This window comes from Gobio gobio (assembly GCF_949357685.1).
Source record: "Gobio gobio genome assembly, chromosome: 5".
Classification (NCBI taxonomy): domain Eukaryota; kingdom Metazoa; phylum Chordata; class Actinopteri; order Cypriniformes; family Gobionidae; genus Gobio; species Gobio gobio.
This window is the reverse complement of record NC_137101.1, coordinates 9,072,958-9,098,672: the sequence shown is the minus strand read 5'-3', so window position 1 is coordinate 9,098,672 and position 25,715 is coordinate 9,072,958. Positions and strand designations below refer to the sequence as shown.

The window sequence follows — 25,715 nt, the reverse complement described above, 5'->3', positions numbered from 1 at the left end:
ATATTCTGGATAGCTTCAAGCTATCTTTGAACGCCCTCTGCATTCAGTCTTGGTACGTGCACACATGCTCTTACATACATGTAGTCATGGTGTAAATGACACAGTGCTCCTGTGTTCTGACCTTGTAAAGCCTGCACTGTGTTTGTGTTTTCACAGTTTTTTTTTGCAGCAGGAAGACACCTGTGTCCTTTTAGAGGACTTTTATGAAAGAAACATTACGGCTGACTCTTTTAATTGTCCGGGGAAATGAATTGATTTACTTTTCATTAGAGGAGGCCCTTGACCCGGCACTTTAGACGGCCGTAATGTCACTAATTATTTTGATGACTTCAGCATGATTGTGTTTCCATGTGTCCGCACACACACACACACATGCACTGTAATGAGGCCGTATCCTGTTGTGATGTCATGGGGGACCTTACACAGAGCCTCCAGGTGTGAGTCGGGTGTCTGAGACCTCAATACAGCCCACAGACACACACGTACTTATGACAGTCTCTAGGCCATGCTTGACCGCTGATAGCTTGGAGGGTTGAATTCAGGGGAGCCTCTACAATTCTTGTCCAATCACAGCACAGATCTTTGCTAAAAACCAAAGCTTGTGAAAAGATACATTTTTTAACTGGTTTGAGGCTGTTTTTGGGCCTATTTACACCAAATCCAATATGGTCAAATAATGTTATGAATATGTTATTATTTACATTTATTTATATTCAGTATTATTTTAAATAAATAATACAAAAAAAACAATAATCCAGACTTTGTTGTGATTGTCCCCTGAAACTCTACCTCTGGTCCGTACAGGCTCAGTCAGTTGCGGTTGAGGCTCAGGTAAATGCAGGATTATCGGAGCGCATTGCCACACTCGAGCAGGACGTGGCACGTTACAAGGAGGATGCTGGGAAGGCACAGACCGAGGTGGACCGGCTCCTGGAAATCCTCAGAGAGATGGAGAATGAGAAGAACGACAAGGATCGCAAGATCAACGAGCTGGAGAGGTACACAAACACACAAGTTTTTTCTTCATGAAGACATGCAGTCAACATAGACTTCTGTTGATTTTGTGTGCAGTTACTATCGTCTATCCCAAACCCTATCCCTAATTTATTTTGTTTTACGTACCGAAGATGTCACCGGATGTCTTCAAAGGAAGATTTTTTGGGGGATTAAAACCTCAAATTATTGGATTATCACCATTTTACTCCATTTGTGCGTTTTATCATGTTTGTTGTTATGCATGTGATCTTTCAGTTGCATGTTCGGTTTAGATTTTACTCTATTCATTCTTTCATTTTTGCAACTTTCAGAATATATTTTCCATTCTCCATCTGCCAATGAAGTCTGTTTTCCACCGCAGGCTTTTGTGTGGCATGCCAAAATAAAAGGAACAACACAAGCCTTTTTACAGTAATGGTAGTACTGAGTGCACCAATTGTGAAAGTTCCCTTGTATTGGGTATTGACAGCCAACAATATGGTATCGTGAAAACCCTAGTATACATGAACCTCTGTGCATATTGCCACTAAAAGATAGGTGACCACCCCAGTCCAAAAGAGTGCACTTGATTTGTGGTCTTGTTGCCTTGGTTTGTGTCCGTCCCATTTGTATAGTTCAATTGGCTGCATATAAGTAGCCAGTGTCGCCGTGTCAGCGTGCCCTTTTGCTTTTGGAGAAACTCTAAAACTGAAAGATCTATTTGGGGTTAGGATGAAGATGAGGGTGTCAATGTCGTTCCCTGTCTTCCTCACTGTTCTGTTTGTGTTCTCTGTTAGCTTTCGCTCTCACCCACTCAGTCATCTCTTATCCTCCGTTTATTTTGGCGTTAGACCAGAAATGAGTTGCAGGAGATTTTGGAGGGCAACTTCAGCGCACAGCATTATGGTGATGTTGGCCTTGTCATTGAACATGTCAAGTAGATCCACTGCAGTCACAGACTGTAGATTTGGTTCTAATCCACAACACGTTGCTCTGATCCCGAAGTATGTTCTGTGAGAATAAAGTGAATAAGCTACAAAGAGCTCCATTAATGATGACTTTATGAATCGCACACCTTCAGCTGCATGTCTGCTCCTCCCGGAGCATTTTTCTAGACATGTTGCACTTTATGTCGGTGTTTGTGCTGGTGTAAACATGTGTGTTTTCGGGATGTGTAATTGGACTAATTAATGAAAGGCAAATATAGACCTTCACACATCTTCGCAGCTCTTATAAATAAATAAAGATGATGAATAATTGAAGTAGGGCTGGAGTGTAAACAGACAAGAATGTGAGGGAGAGTCTGGCCCGGCGGTAAAGAGTCGTGGAGGTCACGAGTGTTGATGTTGTGCATTGACAGTCGTGTACTACTCCCTTTCACCCTCCATCAGGCCTTTCAAAGCTGTTTTTGGAGACCATTCCCAAGCACAAGCGTCTACAGAAAGCCCTGCTTTAGCCTGACAGGGACATTTATTTGCTCGGAGGCTCTCGCTGTTGGATACTTGAAGTGTTTTCGGTGGATTTCTGTTGTTTCATAAATATTAATCTGACTTCGGTTGAATGTCTCACGCTTTCTTAACAGATCTGCGTTAGGAGAGGATTAGACTAAAACAAACTCCATATGCTTGGCTCGATGCATCCTTCATGTCAACCGAGAGAAGATTTCTGAAATAAACACCAGCCACAGTCGCTAACCGTGGCGCTCCGAGCTAATTACCGCTCAGAGTCAGGTTATGTTCTCTCAACACACCGGGGAGTTCGGTTCTCAAAAACCTCCCATTGTTCTTTCTGTGTCGTAGTCTTCCGGCACTCTGGAGTTTGACTCTTGATGTGGTTTTGACGGTGAGTTATTCAGACAGATCCTCTTCTGTAAGCGCCTGCGTCTTTAATCAAGACGAGAATGGCAGGTAGAAGCGGTGCGTTCTGTTCAGAGCGAGTCAGGATTACCTTTCTCACTCCGAGATGGAGAAGCCAAAGCTCCTCTTGTTGCAGATCAGTGGTGCGGAGGCAGGTCTTGTTCGAAAATGCCTTCAAAGTCACCGAAAAATGGCAGAGGTTGAATTGGGGCATTGGGGTATTTATTTCATAAAATCGGCGGCAGTAAATTTGCTGGTAATTATGGAGGATTGTAAGGCTCACTGTTTGAGAGGGAGCTGAAATGGGAGGGTGAGTCTGAAGAGACGCGTAGCAAAGAAATAGAGGTGAAACAAATGGGGAGGAAAAAGCACAACCAGAAGCTCTATTTTAAAGGATAGTAAAGCTGATTCTCATGTCATTTTCCTTTACGTTTTGGGAAATAAGCAGTACATGCTATGGAAATGTATATAGACTATCAATTTACATATTCATTTAAAGCATTTTTTTTTTAAATGTATTTTATTGAAAAATCAAAACGTCTAGAACACCCACCATAGTGTCTTTCATAATAAAAATAAATATGTAATTAAAGGTTTTTAATAAATACATTTAATAAAAAAAATGTAATGATGTATTAATAAATAAAAATACATAGTATACATAGTATATGATTCAAATGTATATAGATGTATGGATGTTTTTAAAGGAACACTCCACTTTTTTTGAAAATATGCTCATTTCCCAACTCCCCTAGAGTTAAACGGTTGAGTTTTACCGTTTTCGAATCCATTCAGCCGATCTCTAGCACTTTTATGTTACGATCTATAGCACTTTTAGCATAGCTTAGCATTGGCCATTGAATCTGATTAGACCGTTATCATCTCGCTCAAAAATGACACAGAAGTTTCGATATTTTTCCTATTTAAAACTTGACTCTTCTGTAGTTACATCATGTACTAAGACCTATGCTAAGCTATGCTATAAGTGCTTCTGCCAGACCCAGAGATCGGCTGAATGGATTTGAAATCTCTAGGGGAGTTGGAAAATGAGCCTGTTTTGAAAAAAAGTGGAGTGTTCCTTTAATGTTATACATGTATAAAATTGTCTGTGGTGAATAATAACATTTATATGGATGGATGGATAGATATGTTTACTATTATTTTATATTCATTCATTTATTTATTTTATTTGATATTATATTAATATACATTACATTTCATATCCTAGTCTAGCTTTCTAAAAAAACACTATACTATATGTATTGTGACAAATTGTTATGATATTTTAAAGCCTCTTTTATGTTTTGTCACATCATTTGGGGGCTTTTCTCTGGCAATTTATATCTGGTTAATTGTAATCTGGTTCATAATCATAATCAATTTTGAACCAATTCACAGCCTTACTAAAGATGCGTCTGGTTTTTATTGACTTTATCTTGCCTTTTATATGTTTTCTTGAAACAGAGTAGCATGTGAGATTGCATGCCATATTGTCAGGTGGATTTTTTTAATTTATTTATGTTTTTTCCTTTCACTACACATGTATCACAAGTCTACATGTGAAGGATCATGCACTTTTAACTCTTTTGTCTTACCCAGCTTTCCAAGTTAACCCAGCTCACTCTGTGTGTATTTCTCTATTTCTCTCTTTCTTCCTCCTCGTTTCTTTTCACTGGAATGCTGTCTACATCCCAGTCTGGCTTCAAGGTCAGTATGCCTACTTTCCTCGCTTGCACTTCCTTTGTACTGCAAATCAACTTCTTTAGGTTGTAACACACAAACTATGTGCTGCTTTAACAGGGCCCACTCTGTAAATCATTTTAAGGATGGTTCGAATGATCCTGGACTTGTGTTATTGAGGGGCTGGTAGGGGGGAAAACTGTATCCGCTAGACGGGGGGAAAATAATTCAGCGGTTGATTGTGGTGTGGTGGTGCCCTTGGGCGATGCACTTAACCCCAATTTGCTCTTGTTGCCTCCATCACTCCCCTCGGACTTGCTTCTAAAGTTTCTATGGAAAAAACAGAAATTGCTCTGACCTGAATTGATTAAAGAAGGAATGAGGAAACCCGGGAAGGTCAAGCAGGCACTACAAACAGAAGAGCTTGTCTCATTAATGCATGCCAGCTTACCTGTGAGGTCTGCTGAGATGGAGTTGAGAAGAAGAAAAAAGCCAGAGCTTCTGCTGATAGAAAGGATGTGGGAAAAGAACGAGGGAGAGCCCTTGCAGAACTTCTAATTGGAGCGTAAAGAATCTCCATCAGTCATTTTCTCCGGCGTGGTGTTGAAAAGCTCGCCTCTTCTGCCAGCGCGCTGTCAATACGGACCCGTCCCACTACAGCTGGGATCTCAGTGTTCGGCTTGTTTATCGTGGTTATTATTTGCATCTCTTTTTAGTTTCATCTGGAACAGAGACTTGTCAAACTGTTTAATATTTTCCGCTCTTGTTACTCCACTAGAAAACGAGCCGAATGTTACGGGAGCGCTTGACAGAACTGTCATTTTCTCTCTCTCTCTCTCTCTCTCTCTCTCTCTCTCTCTCTCTCTCTCTCTCTCTTTCTCTCTCTCTCTCTCTCTCCCATCCTTCTTCTCCTCCTCTATAGTTTTTTTGGTGGCTTTTTTTATTTATTCTCTGGAACTCAGGAACTCAACGAACATGGCCGATTTGATATCTCCCCCAGATGAAGGGGTTCAGCGTAATGAAAAGGAATCCGTGTCACTCTGAAATGAATTTTCCCCAGTGTTACGCATTTGCTGCTGAGCTTCAGGGCCTTTTGATTTAGTCTACAAATGCTTGACAATAAATGTGATGTGCGTCGTTCCCTGAAGTCTTTTTCTTTGTTTCTGTCTCATTCTGTTTTTCTGTATTTTTCTCTTGTTCAGTTTTTCCCCTGCTCTCACTTTTTTTTTCATTCTCTTGTTTTCATTCTTTCTTCTCTTCTTTTGTCTGTTTACCTATTTTTCTATTTGTCTTTCTGATTCTCTCTTCCTCAGTCTGTCTCTTTCTGTCATGTCTTGACTTATCTTTTGTTTCTGTGTTGGTCTCTTATTTTCAAAGTAAAAAATTTACATATTGTGTGTACACTGTAAAAAACGATGTGATCTGATTATTAGACTTTTGTTGACATGATTGATTTGCTTACAATATAAAATGATGTCACCTATTACATTATGACAGGTGAAGTGAATAACACTGATTATCTCCATCACGGCACCTGTTAGTGGGTGGGATATATTAGGCAGCAAGTGAACATTTTGTCCTCAAAGTTGATGTGTTAGTAGCAGGAAAAATGGGCTAGGGTAAGGATTTGAGCGAGTTTGTCAAGGGCCAAATTGTGATGGCTAGACGACTGGGTCAGTGCATCTCCAAAACTGCAGCTCTTGTGGGGTGTTCCCAGTCTGCAGTGGTCAGTATCTATCAAAAGTGATCCAAGGAAGGAACAGTGGTGAACCGGCGCAGGGTCATGGGTGGTCAAGGCTCAGTGATGCACGTGGGGAGCGAAGGCTGGCCCTTGTTGTCTGATCAAACAGGCGAGCTACTGTAGCTCAAATTGCTCAAAAAGTTAATGCTAGTTCTGATAGAAAGGTGTCAGAATACACAGTGCATCACAGTTTGTTGCGTATGGGGCTGCATAGCCGCAGACCAGTCAGGGTGCCCGTGCTGACCCCTGTCCACCGCTAAAAGCGCCAACAGTGGGCACGTGAGCATCAGAACTGGACCACGGATCAATGGAAGAAGGTGGCCTGGTCATGGGCCGGTTGCACCAGTTGTGCGTAAGTTACAACTTAGCCTAGTTTTGACGTAAATGGGCACTAAGTTACAACTTAAGCACTACTAAATATTTTTGTGTTGCACCATTAAACTTAGTTGAAGCGTAACTCTATGTATAAACTAAATATTTACGGAAGCCTCCGATCAGGAGTAATGGTTGGAATAATAAAGCAGACTGACTGAACTGCATAATAAGCTCTTGTTTTACATGACCGACTTCAATTCTTTACACATATAAACATTGTGATATTTACACTCGCTTACATTTTAAGAGAGAAAACATTATGTGAATAGATAACTTTATTTGCAGCTCTTCAACACGAAACCATCCAAAACTGTGCGCGCCGCTGCGTGCATCTGTCCCATCGATCCGTGTTGTGCATGTCATGACATGTCAAATAAAATCAGTCATAATCAATAAATGTAATTTATGTTTTTTTTTTGTTTCAGTATTTATTTATTGATCCTTGTTAATGTCGTTTCATATACTGAATGCTTCTGAATGTTATTTATATATAAAAGCACTTATGTTATTCATGATTAAGTATATTTAATGGAAACTTATTTTTACCGATGGTTACGTGAGGCAAAAGAAGTTATAATAATGAAGGACACTGAAATACACTGTATTTCAACACAACTTTTGCTCACGTATTTGAAGGCGGCTATTGAATCATTGAGGGTAAACGTCATATGCGACTACGCATTACTTTACGGAGAGCTTACGAACTACTAGTTACGTTCTGCCTTAAGAACAAACGGTGCAACCGGAAAAAGTATGGAGTTAGTTACAAACTATCTAGTAGTTACTAAGCCTCTAGTGTGGACTTTACGTTCCAATTTAAGAAAGAGCTTACAAACGACTGGTGCAACCCTACCCTGATGAATCACGTTTTCTTTTACATCACGTGGATGGCCGGGTGCACCAGGATGCAATATGGGAAGAAGGCAAGCCGGCGGAGGCAGTGTGATGCTTTGGGCAATGTCCTGCTGGGAAACCTTGGGTCCTGCCATCCATTAACTTAAAGTATTTTATTAATTTATAATATACAACATCTATTATCTATGTAATATGCAGTATCTGCCAATGTAATGCATGGTTTTTTTGTCATTCCTCCCTCTGTTTTTCCTCTCTCTTCCACCTCTTCTCTGTTTGTGTAATTTAAGTCACCGTTACTCATTCTGGAGAAGGCAGAAGGCTGTTAGGCTGTATTTCTGGGTTCTGTCTCATTATTGCGGGAGGCTGTTCTGCTGCGCTGGTCTGTCGGTGTCGGTTCCTCCAGCAGGTGAAGGCCACAATCCCACACAGACAGGGAGGTCTGCTTCTCTGGGCCTGTCGACGAGTGCATACGATCCGGCCGGCTTGGGGAACACCTCCGCCTGTCTGTTGTCTCTGTGTGCTTTCCAGTTAGCTTTGGCTGGCCTGGCCTCAGGGCCGACCGCATGATTAACTAGATTAGTCAAGGGCCGGAGGGAATCGTCCACTCCACACAGGATGATACGTAAGATACGCAGGGACACCCCATTGTGCACCTGGCCGCAAAACGTTCTCAGAAGCCAAAGTGTATTAGGCTCAAAAAGTTAGCGCTCGCCACAGACAGAACTGTGAAAATGAGTCCTGCTATCATGCAGCGGCTCTTGCCAGCTCTCCTCCACCTGCTGCTAGAGAAATGGCCACAGCCTGCGAAGAACCCACATTTCCTGCCTTTTATTAGTCCTGAGCTCACGAACATATCCTGAACGCCAGGAAGGAGATATCCGGCCAATATAAAGACACAATTGACATTAAAGGATGACTTTGAGAGGGATGAGGGATGGAGTAAACACACACACTCAAACAGTCTTTGATGGCGTTCCACTCCATTCTCCGCTGGTCAAACAGGTTGTGGTTGTGATAAACAGAAAGCTTTTTGTCCTTACTCAACCTTTCTGGACTGTTAGTGTGGGCACACTTATGTGCAATTCTGTCAGCGCAATTGAAACGAAAAAGAAAAATGACATCAAAAAGTCGGCCCAAAAGGCTTGGATGAAAACACAGTGCGGTAACCATCTCCAGCCTTCTGTGTTGCGCAGCCCGCTCATAAACGCACGCTGGCTCCGTAACATAAGACGCCTTTCTGTTTTCTACCCAGAATTCCTCATAACGGCGTGATGGATTTATTTCTTCAACATCGATTTCCGTGTGCATTCATCTCAAAATCGCACCCAATTTTACCATTGGGTCTTATTTTATGTTATTAAGTGTCAGGTGCGATTGAACTTTGGAATAACGTTTGCTTTAATGCCCGCCGGGCCTCATTTCTCCAGCTAAGTGACCACAGAACGTAATTGTTTAGAAATGTAGGTTCATATTATTTTGAGAAAGAAAATGTTGAAAGAGCAAACGTTTTATAAGAAGTCATTTTAAGCTCTGAGGTCTGGGTTGCGTTTTGTTTTTCTATCTTGACCTTGCAGTGGTGGTCATTCAACAATGTTTGCTTTTTCCTCGTCATGGCTTTGGGATGGCAAAGTACATGTCCTTCCCTAGGGCTTAATTTGGCGAGGTGAAAAGGACTGTTGTTTTGTTTTTTTGAAGGGTGTTTACTAGATGCAAGATTCAAAGGCTTCATTATGCAGAAGTTTAGAACATCTTTATAGCCGAAAGTTAACAAACTTTCTGATGTTCACTCACACACTCCAGCCGATATCTTGAGAATATCAAAGTGCTTTCAAGCCTGTGAACATTGCCTGAAGCTGTTTTGTTTATGAATTATTAATTTTAAGATCTGGATGAATTACTATTTTTGATAATATTCCAGGGTTTGAGCTCTGTGAAGATCAGATTCATTAAAAAGCGTTAGGTTAAAGAACTTTCTCCAAAGCGCACTCCATTTTCACCTGTGTCCAAATTTTTTGGGGGGGTTTATATGTTACGTTTTGATGTATAATTAGTGTGCTTTTCCTCTAGACAACCTCAAAATTGTGTTGAAAGATTATTTTCTTTCTCTCCCTCAGTACAGTGCCCTGTCATGGACGTGTTTACCTATTTTTTCCACTCATTTTAATGTTGTTTCTCTCGTTGCCTGAAGCCGCACTGGTACTCAAATATAGTAGTTTTCCTAGTATTGAGAATATGGCCACTAATGCAACATAAAGCTCAGTACAGAGAGGAGGAAGATGACAGGGGGTTATGCATGTGATCCAGAGTTTTATTTCGAGGAAAGGAAAATGTTGGCATTGGGAAAATTGACAAAGAAGGCACTCTCTGCCCTGTAAATGGGGTCTCTGCCCTTGCACACCTGCGTAGTTGAGTTCAGTAAACAGAGATGTTTCCATTTAGGTTTGTGTGTTAGCAGGAGAGTGAGACATTCTCTTCAGAAGTGTCCTGTATTTAATCTTGTTTTTTACACAACCGTTCAGAAGTTTGCGGCCGGTAAGATTTTTAAAAATGTTTTTGAACGGAGTCTCTTCTGCTCACCAAGGCTGCATTTATTAGATCAAAAATACAGTAAGAACAGCCATATTGTAAAATGTTATTACAATTTAAAATAAAAAATTATATTTTAATATATTTAAAAAAAATAAAGCTGAGCATCAGCATCCTTACTCCAGTCTTCAGTGTCTCATGATTATTCTAATATGCCGATTTGCTGCCCGAGAAACATTTCTTATGTTGAAAACCGCTGCTTAAGGGTGCACAAACTTTTCCATCTGCTAGAAGTCACCTATTCAAAACAAAGGCGTCGTTTGATGACGCCAAGTTTGAGCGCAGAATCCTGGGACGTGGTCTTCACCTCACAGCCGGTGGAAAGAATCGGGATAGGATTCAGGCAGAAATCATGTTCATGGATGCGATTATTAACGTTACTGTAGTATGAAGCAGAAGCAGGACAGAGTGTTGTGGAGCTGAGCAAGGCCACTGGAGGGATTGTTAATAAGATGAACACAACACATGCCTCGCGAGCAGCGGGACTTTTATTATGCCACAGTCGCCAGCGACATTTCCTCTTTTCCGGTCATGAGGTAACGCAGCTCTGTTTATCATATTAGATACATCTGAGTGTGTTGAAAATGATGTTATGACGTTACTCTGTGCGTTCGCTCGGGGGCTGTTACGACACTTGTTGCACACTGCAGTAAAAGAAAGCAGAAACCAAGGGTAATGCAGATATGACACAATCGACAGGCGACTCGATCACACGTCCTGGTTCCTTGGTTAAAATAGCAATTCTCTCACCATTTACAAATAGTTGGAAATATTTGGGATATTGTAACTACTCAACTGAACAAAATATATAACACTGGCCTAGTGGGAAAAAAAGTTACGTAGTGCACCTTTAATATATTTAAAAAATAAAGCTGAATTTTCAGCATCCTTACTCCAGTCTTCAGTGTCTAATGATCCTTCAGAAATCATTCTAATTTGCAGATTTTCTGCCCAAGAGACATTTATTATGTTGAAAACAGCTGCGCTATTTAATATATATCTATGTATGTATGTATATGTATTTTATTTTTTGAAAACGTGACATATTTTTTTTTAGAATTGTTTGAATAGAAAGTTCAAATGAACATTTGAAATGGAAATTGTTTAAACATTATAAATATATTTACTGTCACTAATCAATTTAATACTTTCTGAACGGTAATGTATATAACTTCATTTTCAGTTATAGGTTTCAGAATTTTCTGATTTTTAGAAATTAGAATATTGGTTTAATCTGATTATAATGGTTAGGTTAATGCATTTACATGATGCTTTAATAATCAGAATATTCTTGTGCAGTCATGCCCGTTTTGGGTCCATTTAAGGAATTTTTGGAATGGATATTTGATTTAATCTGACAGGATGGGCTAGATTAGAGTGTCACCCTCACTTATATCCGTAGTGGAGCTCACTGGAAAAACTGGCATGCGTGCTGGTTATATCAACCCCACAAAGTCTTCCTTTCAGCAAGGTTTAAAAACCGTTTTTATTATATCCCTGCACCATCATGCTTTTATCACCGCATATCAAAAATACCAGAACGACTGGCGAATTACATCTGAATTAATGTCGTTGTTTCTCTTTATTGTTGTAGAAGTGTTTCCTCCATGAACTCTGTGAAATGGGGTTACCTATCCCATCACATCAGAGCTCAAATGGAGACATATAAACATATAATCAAAACCCTGAATAAAGGGCTGGCGCGCAACGCATAAAAACAGTCAGCTGCTTATTGCAAGTGTAGCGGAGCCAAGCAGATGGCTTGGCCTCTTCTGGAAACACCAAATAGGAACATTCCAGTATATTTATGACCTGTTACACAAACTCCCTTGAACACACACACAAAGTCTTTCTTTTGCTTTGTTATATGGTCACGTTATCTTCGAGATGCACGGCACAACTTGCCTGATGTTTCCAGACTCCACACGAAATTTATTTGCGGCGCTTTTATTAGATTTTTTAATAGCTAGCAAATTAGCAGTGTTTGAAGCGGCAACTTGCCGAGATGCTCATAAAGTAGTTCAACTACAGTCAAGCTACAGTGAATCATAGTAGTACTAGTTAACTTTAAGTTGCAAACTAAATAATATTTCTGAAAGTATGCTTATCAGATGGTACCATTTAATTCTGCAGTTAGACCATTGATCTGGCACAAAACACCAGAACTAACTAATAAAACGGGAAAACTGGTTTATATAACAGAGCAGAAAACATTGTTTAAATAAATATTTCAGAGTTGAAATGAATTATTTAAATGAATCAATGAATTGTTTGTTTAAATCAGTGAATGGTTAAAATAAATCAGTGAATCGTTTATTTAATCAGTGAATCGTTTATTTACACGAACCATGTGAATGAACTGATTCACTAAAATGAATCCGATTTCCCAATGCAACATTTGTGAGAGAGGACAGAGTTCACAGTGATGAAAAACGCATTGATGTAGCTGTTTGTCACGTTACACCACTGCTTATTGGGAAAGCTGCATAGTTTTGAAAGCAGCTGTTGTGCTTTAATGAATGTGTAGTCAAGTTAGTAGCGTGCTGCGTTTAGTTATTTACTTCCTAACAGTGCAACTGAGTCGAGCACCTATTGTGTTCTGTGTGTTTTGAGCCTCAAGACCTCAATTCTGTTTGCGTTTGCAGAAATGTATGATTATAACAAATATTGCATAGAGCAGTGGATGTAATAGTAGTAGACTTTCCCTCTTCATCGCCTACGCTCTTGTCAACACGCCTCCTGATCCTACAAGGCTACACGCTACGGCCTCACATCCTAGAGACACGCATTCATGTACAGTAAAGAGAGGGAAAGAAAACCTTGGGTACCTTCTGAAAAAACCCCCCACTCACACCAGTCGTTTCTTTACTAGTATTATGTCACCAGGCTAACTCGAACCCTGAACTTTTGTATGGCAGCTACTAGTTGATGACTAGACTAGTGCTAGTTTCTGCAACAGGAGCCAGAAGACTGCGGCTTCAACACAGAAACTCTACTGTGCTCAGGACAACTCATCCAGAAGAGTGATCAGGTTCTAGTGCCGCAGCGGCTTGGCCCGGTCTCTCCAAGCCTTGTTCGGCGTCACCTTGCTTCACGCTCTGAAAGCTCCCTCAATGTCTTTACACTGCTTTTTACTCCAGAGTACCAGCCGAATGGGGATGCAGGCGTTGTGCGGAGCGCCTTGGTTCTGCTTTCCTGGCACACTTAGACATGGCTTGTCATATCCCATAAGCCCCCTTAATAACTCTTCAATTACCGTACTGTATTGTGTGTCTTGGGCAATGCTCTGTGGTGTCAAGGGGGGCAGAGGGAGGTCTTTCCACAACGCTGTGTTATTACTCATTTAAAGACATTGGTGTTGGCATAGTCAGTGGTACATCTGTTCTGTAAGGCATAGGCGTTCGTTTTTTCCTTTTTTTTGATCAAGTCAAGATGGTGAACAGTAACTGATCCTGGCCGCCGCGCTGCCAGTGCGCAATACTCCGATGCCGGCCACGTAAACAGGAAAACTCTGGCGTTCGATGGGACCGAATGAACGCAGGATTTAGGACTGTTTGGTACAGCACTTCTCAGAAATGAAAACTGCTTGAATGCTCTTTTAATTTATTTATTCCTTCATTTTTGGTAGTGCTTTGTGTTCCTGCGGGTTTCCGTGCCACAACAATTGGAGGAGGGTGAAGGATAATGCGAAAAATCCCAGACCTCAAACACAAACATATTGCCGTTTTCATTTGCAGCACAGCTTGTTCTGTGGAGATCAGTCCTGATCCCTTTTGTTGTCATTTCTAATAAGCTAGCTTTTGGCTCCTCTCATTGACCCTTCTGTTTGTACTTGACTGCTTATGTGTGCAAAAGAGATTTTGAAGAGATTTGTTTTATTCTAAATGTAACCTGGTAATTTATTTTATTATTATATTCTATTATTTAATTTTATACTTTTTTTAAATGTATATATTATATATATTCTATTCCACAGTAATATTCACTATATACTCGGTACTATTAAAATAGTATGTGAAAGATTTGTGCATTATTTCCTAATGTGTACAGTATTTTGACCCATTCCTAATTAACATACAAAGCTTGTTATTATGTATTAAAATATAGCTGCTTTTTATTGAAATCACTTTAAATATGCTTGATTTCATCAAGCATACAAAAAAAACATTATCTTTTTATTCATTTTTTTTCTTTTCGGAATGGAATAATATTCTACTGTACAGTAATGCTCATTGTATACTAAATACTATTTTACATTCTGCATACTTTTTTGCAGTTTTAGTTGCTATTCTGAACATGCCGCTTCCTGTGTCCATCCACATAAATGTCCATCTGTGCATGTCTTACTGAAATCTGTTGTCTTGTCACTGCAGGCAGATGAAAGACCAAAGCAAGAAGGTTGCCAACCTGAAGCACAAAGAGCAGGTGGAGAAGAGCAAGAACGCCCAGTTGATGGAAGAGGCTCGTAAGAGAGAGGATAACATCAGCGAGAGTTCTCAACAGGTCAAGGTAAAGTAGACGTTTATTTTATTCACAGTTATTTGATTTAACCCAACAGCAATGAGATGTTTCTGGTGTTCAACACTGACCTCATGCTTGTGTGATGTTGCCTTATTGAAATGTAGGATGAATCCCTGTTCCCTGTAATGGTTTTCAGGCAAAGGTTTTACACACATAACCACTGAAATCTGACGAGAGCAGTGGCTGTTATAGTCTTAACATTGAAACTTAACCCGTAATGAGGCCAATCAACCTTTTAAGAAGCCATGAGTTATTCACAATAGCTCAAACCTTTGTCCAGCGTTTAAAGGTTTTCCTTTTGTGCTGCCTAGAAATGTGTCTCTTCAGAGCGATCCGTCTTCTGATTATATAAGTGTGGATGTCAGCTCAAGTTCCTCATTTGAGAATTGCTAGGATTCTTCTCAGGTAAAGAGAGATCTCATGTTTCACTCATCCAGACCGCATCCACGCACATCCTGACCTCGTGTCCTCCTTTCATTGTGAGCTTTGGATTTCAGTAAAGAGAAAAGGAGAGAATAATTGAACGATGAAATGGGACACATTTGTTCAGTGCAGCCGCAGTAACATTTTTTTTTAAATTTATGGCTCCGTGATAGTGAAGTAGAAGCGCCAGCGTCCAATCCAGGTATTGGGGTGTTTAGTTTAGATTTGCGAATACAAACTACCTCATCTAGGCTGATGTAACTTTCATCATATTGACTATTTTAGCCCCAGTTTGACAGGTTGGTGGTCTGTGGTGGTCGTTCCCGCCCTTCTGGAGTGAGGGTCTGGATAGAAAGCCAGAATCAGCAGTTAATGTCTGTGAGAATCTCAGTGCAAAAAGTCCCAGTTTTTACGGAGGGACTGTTTTTCCTCTTTGCCGTAGACCTCTGGACAACAATGCCACAGCGGCCCTCTCTTTGTTGTGGTTTTCGGTGTTTTTCCTGGCCGTTGGTTTGTTCTTTCGATCATTCTCCGTTTTCACATTTTCCTTGTTCTGTGTCATGTGTTCTTTGTTTTCGTTCGAGTTCATATGCTTTATTTCTGACAGCAGGATTGATGTGCTATTGGACTTCGACCTGTGGTACCCGGCGACTGGAGCGTCAGTGTGTGCGTGCGCATGAGTACGTGTTGTGGTCTAAGAGAGCTCATTTATGACTCCAGGGCCCCTGCTTCCTCCGTGGGGTCACGTTGCCGCAAGCCCACACTGTGGCTTGCGCTCCCCCATTCGAAGCACCCCGATGCGGCTGCATCGCTGGCCTTGTCTTGGCGACAGCTGCTTCCTTCAGCCAAGACCATCAACCGCCACCTTCCCCCACAGGCACGTCACGATCCGGCTTTGAGGCCCTGAGGCTCCAGATCAGGCGAACCCTGAGCTGATCTACACACGCTATTGGACGCACAAGGCGTGTTTGGAAGGGAAACCCATTGTTGTTGATGATTCGGTATGGTTACAGTGGTCCTGCTCCAATCAGTTGGTCAGAGTGAGCTGAGAGAGAGGTTAGCCCAGGACACCAGAGCAATCCACTCTCTGACCCGGCACTAAAAAAGGCTTTTTCAATCAATTAAGAAGGTTTCCATTGGAGCCCTGAGGTGGGATGTGGGGTGGTCAGTCGTGGTTGAGCACCAGAGCTGCACAAACATATTCGGAATAGCAACTATTGACTTTGGAGAAGGTTAGATGGTCAGAAGAAAGGTCTTTCGCTTCTTCTTTTTTCAAGTTTCCTGCTGGTGGCGTGGTGCTGCTTCCACATGATTTGATCCAATCAGTCCTCTAATTAGTGGTGCTTTCTTAGGCAAGCATCGCTGTAACTATTCTGACAAACCCCTTGTCCTTAATATTAAAATTGTGTAACGGATGCTATTAAAGGGATAGTTCACCCTGAAAAGAAAATAAATTCATCTTTTTACTTGTATAGTAATACAATAGTACATAGTCCTATACAATAGTTATGTCTGAACTTTTTCCGAACTCTTATGTTGACTGGTTGCCGTGAAGATATTGAGTTTCTGTGTGTTTGTTATGACAGCTTTTCTCAAATGAAACGGTAAAATGCTCATAGACTCTCAGTGACTCATGGTGACTCTCAGAGCTAGCCTGACAAGCCAGACCCATATCAAGATGTTGGGTCTGGAAGCTCACGATTGACAGGGCTCAATCCGAGGGGCGGGATAAATGGTTGTCTTTCAAATTCCCTCTGCATGCAATTGAATAGCGCCATGGGCGCCAACCAACCAGAGCAAAGAAGAAGGTGAAGCCGAGCTAACGTTAGTTGATAGACTTTCGCCGTATCCGGTAGGCAAAACTTCGAACATATCTTATTTTCTTAAGAATGACTTCAGTGCCGTTCTTTATTCTTTTCTCAAAGAAAAGCTTAACTCCAAGTATTCCAGAGTCGTGGCCAAAGCCGATTCAAAAGACCGCCATTCGCCAGCTTCTTTGTTTACGAGTAGCACGCAGAACCGCCGCAACTCTGCCGTGACGTGCCGTCATTATGTTAAGCCCGCCCACCGACTCTACACACGCTGTGATTGGCCTGACCAGAGTTTGGTTTTTCTCAGGTCTACCGAGAGTTGCTAGACTACACTCGCGGCAAAATAAATGTTCTGCCGCTAGGGTGCGTCTAGATTTCTAGGCTATCTCAGAGCAGCTTTGGAGATTAAGTTAATGTCGTCTCATAGAAACTCTGCAGCATTCAAACTGCGCTCGAATTAGTAAAGCTATGCACAATACAAGCCCTATTTAACCAGAGCGAATGAGACGTGTGAGTGAAAGGAGGCATGTGTGTCACTTCGCAGTCAGAGAGAAGAGGGCGAGAATGCACAGCTGACGTTATTGCCTGTGCCGCTGTCAACAAAACAGACCGGCTTTGAATCGGTAAGACCGGTCCAGGCCGATCTTGTGGAAAATGATCCGATTCTGATTCCTGGTCAGTCGATCGGTGCATCTCTATAGCTAACACTAACCTCGGGTCTGTAAACCACTACCAAAAGACCCTAGTAACCAGATGGCGACGTGTCTTTTTTATGGGCAAGTAAATCAAAATGTCAGTGTCTAGTTAATTAAGTTAAGCTGGTAGGTTCCATATGATGATCAAATGGAACGCAGATGCTGCATGTGCAGAGAATTGCAATGCAGAAGAGGATCTTTGATCAACACCCCTCAAGTGCGTGACTTTAACCTCTTCTGAATCATCCCTATCCTTTTTCATTTATCTCTCTGGTCTGATAAAACATGAGATGGGTTTTTATAGGCCTCCACATCCCTTTAGTGTTTCCGAGACTTTTTCCGCCGGATACAGAGTTCCCAGACTTGCAATACGTACTCAGTCATCAAGCCGTACCCCCCTCTCCCGCCGATCAAATATCATCAGCCTGAAGAAATCAAGACTTTCGCTGGTAAAACGGAGAGAAGCAGGATGGAGAAAGACAGCGGGGGAGAAAAGATGACATTATAATGAAGCCCAGTAAATACCTGCTTTACTGCGTGGTTGAGTCTGTTCCCTTTTACTGCACAGTCTCACTGTGAGTGCAGCGCCAAATGCTCTGACTCCCAGCATGCCCTGTGACCAGAAGGCCCCACCATAGCCCGATCTCCACCTTGACCGGCCTTCGCTGAAGGTAAAAAGGTGGAAAAATTGAAAGAGAGAGTTGGAATGAAAATAGGAAAGTCAAAGAAAGGAAAGGTACATCCAGTCGATATGCTGCAATTCAGAAAGGATGAACATATTCCACTACATACTTATATAGATGCAATCATCAAAGCAAGCTCAGAAAAAGGTTTCCCCCACAGGTGCAGTGTGTGTACTACTCCAGAGAAGCCATTATACTGACGCTGGAGCGCCACACATTACGAATGGCGGTAGTAAGCCATAGGTCTTCTGTTTATAAGTCTCACGGCCCCTTTTATGTTTGGCACATTGTACTCTCGTGTGGTTGTAAACATCAGCACTCAGATGCAGAGAGCTTAGAGTGACACCTTTAGTGTGCAATTGTGGAACAGTGTTTTATAACATTTGGCGAGTTAGGGATCATGCTGCTAAGTGTTCTTACAAGCACCAGTGGTCTTCTGTTTTTGCACACTTATGAAAGCCTGAATATATCTGTACTTTAGGTACGGTTGGGAATCGTAAGAAAGTTTCTGGTTCAGCCTAACGATTTTGGTTCCATTAAAATTTTTAAACAGCTAATAAAAAAAACAGTGGTACAGAAAAATGCACAATACTAGGGTTGTGTATTGTTTAAATTTGAACAATTTAGATTGCGATTCTGCTTATCGATTCTGTTTCTTATCGGTTCCTAATTTCAATTCCAAAATTGAAAAAAAGTAGATATCATTCACATTTTTGCCTATGGTTTAAAAATGCCATAGCAAAAACAACTAGCCTAACTTATATACATTGCAAGCATTATTAAAGGCAAGTCTTCACTCAGTGATTAAAAAAGAACAAAAAAACAACTTCGCAATTGCACAAATAAATACAATTGAACAAATACGACTGAAATAAACATTTTGAGGTATTCAGGTATAGAAATAACACTGCAGTTTATTAATGAAATATAGGCTATACAGTATACATTACAAATATAGTTCACTTAGCCGTCACTTTAAGAGCTGCACGGATACTATATGTTTTCATCTATTCTTTTCAACTGTCTTAAGACCTAACTGACTGTGTATATGAGAATATTTTGACATATTTTTGTGTGTATTTGTCAGTTAGTATGTTGTGCAAAAAGACGAGGAAGAGAACTCAGTTCATTATCTCACACTACTCACAATGAGAAGCTGTGTGTGTGTGTGTGTGTGTGTGTGTGTGTGTGTGTGTGTGTGTGTGTGTGTGTGTGTGAGAGAGAGTGTGAGTGATGGAGTGTGTGTCGGTGTGTGTGTGTGTGTGTATCTGTGTCTGCAGCACAGAAAACAGCGCGGATGTCTTATTTGTGCTCGAATGGTTTAAAATGTGCACACATGAACCCATAGGCAAAATCGAAGAGTACGTTTCTTATCGAATCACTGATTCTGGGAAATTTGAAGCTGGTTCTAAAATGGAACCGGTTCTCGATACCCATTCTTAACTGTTGATTTTATAAAGCTATTATAGCAGATGATTCTGACATAAAAATAAAAAAAACTAGTCAACCTCAGTATCAACACAACCTCCTCACATATCCTTAACAAACACATTTATAAAGATTGATGTACCAGGCGACCATGCCGCTTCTCATTGGTCTTTCTTCTTGTGTTCACATTTGCAGGTTCATTTTGAATGAAAAGATCTGACAGGTGATGGCGACACACTGGAGTTAATAAAGCCAAAGTGCTGCAGGCGAATCGCAGGTTTATGGTCCTTTTTAAACGCGCAGATATAAAAGAGTCAAACAGGAGCCTTTTATGACTCGCTGGCCTGCCGACGCTGCTTTTATTGAGGGGGAACGTATTACTGTCCCTGGGGGGGGAGGCCTTTTTTCATCCTAAATGTCATTTTCTTAACCTGCCATAACAGACTGGTCACAGTGCAACGTCTAGGATCCATTAGAAAGCTATAGTTGGCACAGCAAATGGGATTCAGTGAGCAGACCTGGTTTTCCAGTTTTAGCTGGTGTTTTGTGTTGTGCCTATTTTGTCTGTTAGGTGCTTTTCGACGTTTTAAAAGGCTAAAGCCAGCAAAATATGCAGTTTTTTTTCCAGCAAGGAACTGTTATGTTTCTTACAAATAGCTTGTGCTTGACCTAACGATGAGTTGTGCGTGTAGAGGGACCATCTTGGGATTAGATGTTACATTACTGTCTCAGGCAAATTAGCGTTGGCAGCTTCAGGTTTAGGACTTTTTTGATTTCTTGAGGTCTCAGTGGAATGTTCTCGAATGTTCCAGTCTGTCTTCCAAAACCTCCAAAGACTGACGAGAGATCAGGCTCTAGCGGTAACACTGAGCAGAGGTGAAACAAAACTGCGGTAAAAATCTGCCCGACAAGGTCGTCATCACTAATGCGGTGGCGAGAGCCATTCTCAACACTCAGAGGGAAACGGAAAGAGAGAGAGGTAAAGCGAGGCTGAGTTGGAGAAATGGAAATGGTGCAGGAAGAAAAGCAAGAGGCGCAGTGTACTTCACACATGAAAGCCTTGATTCTGCCACTCATCACCTCTCGAGCGCGAACAGGTCAGGAGGGAGCTAACAGACGCCAGTCGTGAGACTGACACTCCAAAGCGCTGTTGGAGAGAGGAGTGAGACTAGAGAGCAGCAACTTTCTCAAGAGCAACTTGTTTGGTTGTAGGGAAGCAATGGGCCGCAACCGTTCGATTTATCTTGTGCATGTTAGAGATGGTGTGTTCAAACAGTCGCAAGGAAGGAAATGCCTTTTTCTCTGTGGGCTTTTTGTCCTCAGAGCTGTTGTCTTCTCCTCAGCAAAACTTAGAGTTGCTGGCCTGCAGCAGAACGCGTATGACATAGCAGCCGTTGAATAATGAATGGTAGAAAGCTCAGCACTCAACATTACAGCTATGGGAAAGGAAATCCTGCCCTAAAATTAGAAGATCTTACTGCTTTTATTGGCAAGGACACCATCTGATCGCTTTGCTATGGAACGTTTATCCACATTAGATGGATGAGACAGAAAAATAGCCTGACTGGAGCTAAACAAACTAAATGTATTATTACCCCTTTTTCTTGATGTATTGACATGCATTGCAGAAATGACTTTGAGTTTTAAATTGGTGTTTTTTGATCTAAAAATACATTTCTAGTAGCATTGATTTGTATCTTGAATATAACTGTATTTTGTCTTGGTTTTTAGCTTTATGCTTGAAACGAGAGAAGAAGTCTGCTCAGCTAACAGGAGACGTTCTGGCAAGGTTTTCTCAATGTCTTACATAAATGTTTTTTTTCTGCACTGTAAAAAAAAATCAGGTCTCCAATTGAAAATGTTCTAGTGACCGATCACATCTAAATTTTTCAGTTGGCCAAATTGAATTTCTGTGAATTGATGCAATTTAATTCACAGAAATTCAATTTGGCCAACTAAAAAATTTAGATCAGTCACCAGAACATTTTCAATTGGAGACCTGATTTTTTTTTTTACAGTGTGGTCTTTAATAATGTTCTCAAAACTTTAGAGCATAAACGTACAGCGTTTATGGAACTTTTAAAATGTTTTAGTTTGATATTCGTCTAACAAACAAAAAAAAAAATTCTATTTGTTTCAGAACATTCAGGGAACGGTCAAAAGTAACGTTTCCTTAATGTTTGCAAAATTATAAAATGGAATGTTTCTTGAACATTCCCGTAATCGTTTTAAAACGTTTAAAAAAAACTGGATGTTTTGAATGTTGAGAGAACATTCCGAAATAGCGTTTTCATAACTTAACGTTAAAAAATGTTCTTAGAATATATTTTTGTTAGCTGGGTGCGCATGAACTCTTTCCCCGCCAAACACGGAATTTTCCGTTATTTGTGAGAAAACGCTTCCCTGCCAAACACGGAATTTTCACTGTTTCCGTGTTTTCACTGTTAAACGCTAGGGGGCGCTATTACGGATCTTCTGAATGAGTACTGAATCTCCTGATCAAAACACAGGCGAAGGAGACGGAATAAAACAAGCGATCGCATGTAAGCAGATGCATATGTAATATAATAACGTGATCATCAACATTAAACACCATTTAAATTAAAACTAAACTTAAATCTAATGTTACTGAATTAAATGTCGACCCAGGGTGAGCTATAGGACTGTGCAAGCATTAGGGGTGCTGATGGACTCGATATGGTCCATCTGTGTTGTTTTATCATCGTTCTGAATCTGATCTGGATAAAAAACTTGACTTTCTCAACTTTTTGTTCAAAATTTTGCTTTTTTTAATGAAACTTACCCATATTCAGGTGTTGATAAAAAAAATGCATGAAGCTAGAATAAAACGTTTTTTGTTTTAAAGCGTTTTAAAGTGTCTACTCTTTTTTTTTGATGTATTGCATGCTCAGATATTCATAAAACAAAAATATTCTGTGGGCTATGACATTTTTGTGAAAATGATCAAAAACCCTGGTGGTGACTGGCAACTTTTTTTTTAAACGCTGGCGGGGAAAGAGTTGAGACAAAATACACTCATACTAAAGAATCATTCTCTGAAAGCAAGCTAAAATGTTTAATGCAGTGTTGATTCTTAAGTAAAAAGGTTTTTTAGAAATTTTAACTTGACAATTAGAAAGAAAATAGGCATTTTTGCAGTGTGTGTTACTCCAAGAAAAGTTGGCAAATACTTTGGGGATTTACTCTCTCCCCAGTAGATAGGAGCTGAGCTTGCATGACTAGAAAACAACTGCCCGAGGGTGTTACCCAGATCCAAAATGGCCGCCAAGTGAGCTGACTTGCTTAAAACAAGACTTTTCATTCACAGAGCTGCACCATCTGATACCCATCAGCCCCATATGTAGGCCCTCCACCCCTTCAATCAGCACAGAGCCTTGTTGTTTACACCCATCTTTGTTCTGCTACATCTCAAGTCTTTCTCCTCCTCTGTATGCTAAGTGTTTCGCCTCGAGCCGTGTGGGACGTTCTTGCTCTCATTCTTGTGTTTTTTTGTGTCCACTGTCATGTACATAAACTAGTGGCTTTGAAACTGCCCGAGTAGCTTCCCTGCTGAGGGCAGAATTTCCCCACAGAGAGACTTTGATGATAATGACTTTATGCTTTGAAGAGCCTGTTTTATGACACGTTGTGCCCAGACAATCGTTATCGTTCAATGCAGTGATCACAGGACTGAATTAAAGGTCAGCTTCCCACCACCACAGGCAGAGGGTGGAGAGACCCGAAGGTCTAACACACCTGGCCAGTGCTTTTCTTCATGCTCATCTTTTTTTTTGTGCTCCGCATAATGGGTGTTTATGTGTTTACTCTGAAGAACAAGCATAGGGTCAGCTGTGCCACAATTTTCTTAAGCTGACTGAGAAATAAAATTCTTTATTATATTTCAGTATTTTAATTTTATTTATTTACTATTTCAGTATTTATTAATATTTTTAATTAGCTTTATGTTTATGTTTTATGTTTTGATTTAGATTTTTAGTGATTTTGTTATGTGCATATATATATTTTTTCTATTTAGCTTTAATTTTGTATTGTTAGTTTTAGTAATTTTAATACTTATTTCTATTTTTTGTTTAGCTTTTCATCTAATATTTATTTTATTTTAAATGTATTTCAATGACCAAAAATGCACTGGTCTGCTATCAACCTGAAATGAGTAGAAAGCATCTATAACTTATAACCGTAGAAATATGACATAAAAAAATATATATCATGTTATGGTTTACAAGTTGAGTCAATGTGTTATACACAATTTTCATTTCAAATAAAAATAAGAAGTTTAATAATGCTGCATTATCCAATTGCAATGTTTTTCTTTTTGTAATATTTTATAAAATAGTTTTATATACTAATATATATTATATCATATTTTACAAATTATATTTATATAATATTTTCTAAAATTATAATAATTTTTATTGAGTTTGTAAGTGATCTATACCTAATCATTTACATTTGGCAATTCACTTTATATATTTTTATAAATTTGTTTGATTTTATCTGCCATGTGGAAAATGTATTTTGACATGAATTTTTATGAATGACAAAAAATCTCATCAGTTTTCTTAATCATAGGCAGCTGTATAGCATGGGCTTTTTCTAAAAACATAATCAAATACCATTTTCTAAATTTAGGACATAACACACTGACACATCTTACCTCACTCCCCCTACATCAAGCCGTCATCTTGATGTAGAACATGCGGAAAGCGGTGTAAGATGGGGAGAGAGAGATGTAGAAAGATGGAGTTGGAAGATGCCGGAAAGGGCTCGCTTCAAAGAACCACATCACAGGAGGTTATAGAAGTGAAGTAAACAGTGTTCGTAGCGCTCAGATCTGCAGTAACCACAGCACCCAGAGGCTTGATATCCAGCTCTCTTGGGAGCATTTCAAAGCCCTGTTTTGAGCTCGTCATGGAAGCTTAGATTTCTTTCTGCTTGTCACTCATTTGAATTCCCTCCTCTCCTGGCCTTCTTGTTATTGATTGCGTTCACAAATTAACAACACTCAAGTTTATTGTGGCCCACTTTTCAGCTACTTCCTACCTCATCCAATGATTGTTCTACTGTTTTAAACAACGGTGGATTCGTTGAGCATCTACTGAACTCATTCACATTGAGTTTGTTGTGTCTCTCGACTCAAAACCTGATACGGTCCAGTCTGGCAGAGCATTTCGCGTTCGGCAGCCTCGGTCTCCGCGCTTTCAGAGAACTGTTTCAACTCAAACCAGATCCAGGATCGGGAGCTCGGGATCAGATGGTGGGGGTGGGGGTAGGGGGAATCAAATCCGCATGTTCTCATTTCTTTAATAGACTTCCAAGGTCTTTTTTTTTATTGGGCCTGTTTGTTGGCGTATGTTGTTTGATGTTACCATGCTTTTGGCCGTCTTTTACGCTTTCCCCAGTCAGGAAGGATGGACACCTGCTGCTTCATTCCGGTTCTTTTTTCTTTTTTTTTTAAACCTTTGCGATTTCTCACTCTCGCACCTAGAATGGTACAGAAGAATCCTCCTGCTGGGAAAATGTATTTCATCAGATTTAAGGGACATCAAGGACTGCTACCAAACCCTGCGTCTTTTCTTAGACTTTTAGCTGAGGTCATCCTGCTGTTTTTGGGTTATTTTAAATAATGCCTTACTATGACCTAAACTCTTCACCCTAATGAACTGCTGAAACCGCCTGAGTCAGTTTCTGTCCTGGGCCAGTGCTACGATGCTGAGAATACATTTTTTTCAGTCCCGTTCCTTCCAAAAAGAAGCCACAGATGGGAACGAAACGACCTTGTGTTGAATTAGGACACCGCTGGTTGATTATTTGTGTGTGAGTGAGCATGTTAGACAGCTGCAAGTCATTCTGCCCCAACTGTGTGAGCTGTGCTTTTGTTCTTCAGGCTCGTCCCGCTCATCTCCTAATTGGTAGTGCAAGCCGCGGAGAGCTGGGCAGATTCCCCAGCGAGCCCCACCCGGGCCCGGACGGTCCCTACGGTACAGCATGTGGCTTTGATTTGTGGCTTCCCTGAGGTGTCTCCTTCTATCATCTGTGTGGTTTTGGCACCAAAAGCATTACCG

General features: G+C 40.6%; 1 protein-coding gene across 1 annotated transcript in view; it reads left to right on the top strand.

Annotated features, from left to right (window-relative positions):
• The window catches only part of erc1b (ELKS/RAB6-interacting/CAST family member 1b), a 266,460-nt gene that overhangs the window by 93,756 nt on the left and 146,989 nt on the right, over positions 1-25,715 (top strand). Inside the window, exons 13-14 of the mRNA XM_079817695.1 lie at positions 805-998; positions 14,442-14,577. Of these exons, the coding sequence (XP_079673821.1) occupies positions 805-998; positions 14,442-14,577 (330 nt within the window). The remainder of the gene's footprint in view (positions 1-804; positions 999-14,441; positions 14,578-25,715) is intronic.